Source organism: Nicotiana tabacum, chromosome 21, assembly GCF_000715075.1.
Source record: "Nicotiana tabacum cultivar K326 chromosome 21, ASM71507v2, whole genome shotgun sequence".
Classification (NCBI taxonomy): domain Eukaryota; kingdom Viridiplantae; phylum Streptophyta; class Magnoliopsida; order Solanales; family Solanaceae; genus Nicotiana; species Nicotiana tabacum.
This window is the reverse complement of record NC_134100.1, coordinates 97,329,282-97,333,335: the sequence shown is the minus strand read 5'-3', so window position 1 is coordinate 97,333,335 and position 4,054 is coordinate 97,329,282. Positions and strand designations below refer to the sequence as shown.

The following is a 4,054-nucleotide window of genomic DNA, read 5'->3' as shown; positions in this document are numbered from 1 at the left end:
ATTTCAACAAGTCTTGGCACTAAAAGTAAATTAGAATTCTGAGATTAAATAAAAAGATATTACAAAAGAAAAGAGTGTCACGTAGACATAAGGAGCACTAAAAGAACTGATAGAATTCTTGTTATTTAGATATTTACTTCACACCATTTTGTATGAAGTATGAAAAGTAATTACGAAGGATAAAAGAACAGCTTTTGCTCCGTCTCTGCTTTACTTTTCCAATTTTGTTTTCACGTAACAACATTATTTCTTTCTGCTGGCAATTTTCTCTCTCTCTCTCTCTCTCTCTCTCTCTCTCTCTCTCTCTCTCTCTCTCTCTCTCTCTCTCTCTCTCTCTCTCTCTCTCTCTCTATATATATATATATATATATATATATATATAAAACGAAATTAAGCAACTATTTTTGCATGAATAATGGTTGTATCACGACGTGGATGAATGTATTATTTCCCATCGTTTTCCTTCATCTTAAGTCCAGTTGACAATAACTAAGATGCTGGCAATTAAAAATTGGAATTTTATTATAATCATAATAACACATGAATTTCCAGCTGAAATCCCGAAAATTCAGCTTTATTGGTACAAAAAAGTCTCAAATCTATATAGAAAACCTAAGACAAATAATAGAAAAGGAAAAAAAAAAGAATCATATACAATAACATTGTAATACTATGATCTACTTCAACAAGTTAGCTAAAGCCATGGCCAAGAAAGTGACTGGCAATGCTGCAAGAACCAAAGATGGTGCAGCAGCACTTGGTGGAGGCGGTGGCATAACCGGAGACTCGATCGATGGAGGTGTTGGGACATAGGGGATACCAAATGGTGGAATGACACTAGGGGAAGGCAGAGGCGTAATCGGAGAACCGGCCAATGGCGTCGATGGAATCGCGGGGGGAGACGGTGGGTTAATAATGGATAAAGGTGTTGGGGCGGAAGGGCTCCCAGATGGCGTAGGTACAGGTGCTAGAGTTGTCACTGGTGAAGGAGCAGATACTGGGATAGCTGTTGGTGGAATAGTAGGGGTGATAGGAGCAGCTGGGGTGGTTGTTGGTGGAGCATTCGCCGTGGCAGGAGTAGATATCGGGGTGACTGTTGGTGGCGTGATCGGCGTGGATATTGGTGGAGTATTGGGGGTGGTAGGAGCAGATATTGGTGTGGATTTTGTTGGAGTATTAGAGTTTTCAGGAACAGATGCTGAAGTGGATGTTGGTGGAGTAGTGGACGTGGCTCTTGGTGGAGTAGTAGGTATGGTAGGAGCAGATATTGGGGTTGTTGTTGGTGCAGTAGTAGGATTGGCAGGAGCAGATATTGGAGTGGTTGTTGGAGGAATAGTACGCTTGGCTCTTGGTGGAGTAGCTGGGGTGGCAGGAGCAGATATTGGAGTGGTTGTTGGAGGAATAGTACGCTTGGCTCTTGGTGGAGTAGCTGGGGTGGCAGGAGCAGATATTGGGGTTGCTCTTGGTGGCTTAGTAGGGGTAGTCGGAGTAGATACTGGGGTGGATGTTGGTGGAGTAGTGGGGTTGACATGAGCAGATACTGGTGCGGCTCTTGGTGGAGTAATGGGGGTGACAGTAGCGGATACTGGGGTGGTTGTTGGTGGAATAGTAGGGTTGGCAGGAGCAGATACTGGAGTGGTTGTTGGTGGAATAGTGCGCTTGGCTCTTGGTGGAGTAGCTGGGGTGGCAGGAGCAGATATTGGGGTGGCTCTTGGTGGCTTAGTAGGGGTGGCCGGAGTAGATACTGGGGTGGATGTTGGTGAAGTAGTGGGGTTGACAGGAGCAGATACTGGTGCGGCTCTTGGTGGAGTAATAGACATGCCTCTTGGTGGAAGAGTGGGGGTGACAGGAGTGGATACTGGGGTGGCTGTTAGTGGAGTAGTACGCTTAGCTCTTGGTGAACTTGTGGGCCTGGAAGGAGAAGATTTCGGGGTAGCTATAGGTGGAGTAGTGGGGTTGGGAGGAGCAGATATTGGCTTGGCTCTTGGTGGAGTAGTGGGATTGGTCGGAGCAAATACTGGGGTAGATGTTGGTGGAGTAGTGGATGTGGCTCTTGGTGGAGTACTGGGGGTGATAGGAGCAGATACTGGAGTGACTGCTGGTGGAGTAATAGAGTTGGAAGGAGCAGATACTGAGGTGGCTATAGGTGGAGCAGTACGCTTAGCTCTTGGTGAAGAACTTGTGGGCGCGACAGGAGCAGATCTCGGGGTGGCTATCGGTGGAGTAGTGGGGTTAGCTCTTGGTGGCGTAGGCGTGGCAGGAGCAGATATTGGGGTGGTTGTTGGTGGAGTAATGGGCGTGACAGGTACAAGCCGAGGAGCAAGAGAGATGGAGGCAGCGGAGACAGTTATAACCAATTTCATGCCTAGGTCACAATGCCCTGCAAATGTACAAAGGTAATAATGTGTTCCAACAGAGTTTAATATAATGTTTGTTGGTCCATTAGTTGATGTGGAAATCGGACTTGCGGTGTTGCATGAATCAAAATCAGCCTTGGATACTTCAGCAACATTGTGTGCTCCAGTCGCAAAGTTAAAAGCTGTTCAAAAACAAGGATTACATCAATAATATAATTATTAGTTAAAAAAAAGGAAAATATCCAGATTCACACTTTTACTACACGAAGCGTCTTAATTTTATCCTTCCTTATGCTTTAGGGTCAATCATACTCTTGTTGTCACCAAATTGTCTCATGCTTAACCTTGAGCTTGATGGAGTTCCAGCATGGGGTGGACGAATTCCACGTCCAAATATTTCAGAAAAATATCTAGCTTTTGACTATGAAATATTAGGGTAAGGCCAGTACGCAGACAATTTGCTAATGACAGAGTAAAATTAAAAAAAAATCAGATTTACAAGTGTTAATTTAAAAATAGTTACAGTTTTAAAAATAATCGAAATTTACCCATTTTTTATGTAAAGATAAATCTGAACAAAAACACTGTTCAAAATCCGAAAAATATTTAGCATAATATGCTGGAGTTCAAATATTTTACATGTGAACTTCCAACATAATATGCTGTGTGCTGGAGTTCCAACATAATATGCTGGAAGTTCATACACATGTGCTCCAATCTCCAGTATATTATGCTGGAACTTTCCGTGTACTGGAGTTCCAGCATAATATGCCGGAAGTTCTTACACAGGTGCTCCAATCTCCAGTATATTATGCTGGAACTTTCCGTGTGCTGGAGTTCCAGCATAATATGTTGGAAGTTCATACATAGGCGCTCCAATCTCCGGTATATTATGCTGGAACTTTGCGTGTTGCAACAAAATAGTGGTTATTTTTTAATGACTTTGCAAACGTTGGCCATTTTTTAATTACCAATCCGAAAACTAGCTAACACGTGCTATTTTAACAATGACAAAGGTAGGAATGGATCCAAAGTATAACTAATGATAAAATTAAAATATTTCATGTAGTTGTAGAATATTTTATGTCAATTTTCCAAAAAAAAAAATTGTTCTATGTGACACTATTACTATTTTGAGTATTACCAAGAGTGTCGCCGACTGAGAAGATTTTCGGGGCAGCCCAGGTGGAATAAGCGGCGGCTCCGCCAGGAGGTACAGTCCAACCCAAAGCATCACCTACTACATAAGTATTTTGCGCCATTGAAATATTGAACAAAGCAGTTGCTACTACTAACATAGCCAAATTCAACTTTCTTGACATTCTGCTTTTTGTGTTGCTAGAGAACTAGATCTCTCTCTCTCTCTAAATCTTTAGCTTTCTCTCTCTATATTTATATTATATCTTTGTGTTTTTTTATGTGGGAAAAGAGCTCAAATTGGAGTCATGAGGTTGGCTATGATCTTTCTATATATATAAGCAGTAGAGCAAAGGCAGTTGTTGGGGCATTTGATTTTTGAAGGACCAAAGTCAGCTATTTTATGGATGACACGTGGCTAAGGATGACAGCATGGAATTCAATCTAATATGCTGAAGGCAGTTTCACACTAAGGGGTGTCAGTATATAGAAAAAGTAAACATACTAAAAACAAATTAAGGGGAGTCATGAACATACATTAATATATATACCTATAAAAT

The 4,054-nt window shown here is 41.9% G+C and overlaps 1 protein-coding gene across 1 annotated transcript; it reads right to left on the bottom strand.

Annotated features, from left to right (window-relative positions):
• Positions 1–589: 589 nt before the first annotated feature.
• LOC107811029 (uncharacterized) lies at positions 590–3,679 on the bottom strand. Its single transcript, XM_016635873.2, has 2 exons — positions 3,502–3,679; positions 590–2,539 (listed from the first exon to the last, which is right to left on the bottom strand). Exons 1-2 carry the CDS (start codon positions 3,677–3,679, stop codon positions 678–680), a joined length of 2,040 nt encoding a protein of 679 aa, XP_016491359.2. The 3' UTR covers positions 590–677.
• Positions 3,680–4,054: the final 375 nt, after the last annotated feature.

Excerpts from the sequence above, each read along its gene's own strand:
- LOC107811029 (XM_016635873.2), bottom strand. The coding sequence starts at position 3,679 with ATGTCAAGAAAGTTGAATTTGGCTATGTTAGTAGTAGCAACTGCTTTG. Across the intron at positions 2,540-3,501 it reads CTCAGTCGGCGACACTCTTG|CTTTTAACTTTGCGACTGGA; the intron begins GTAATACTCAAA and ends GTTTTTGAACAG.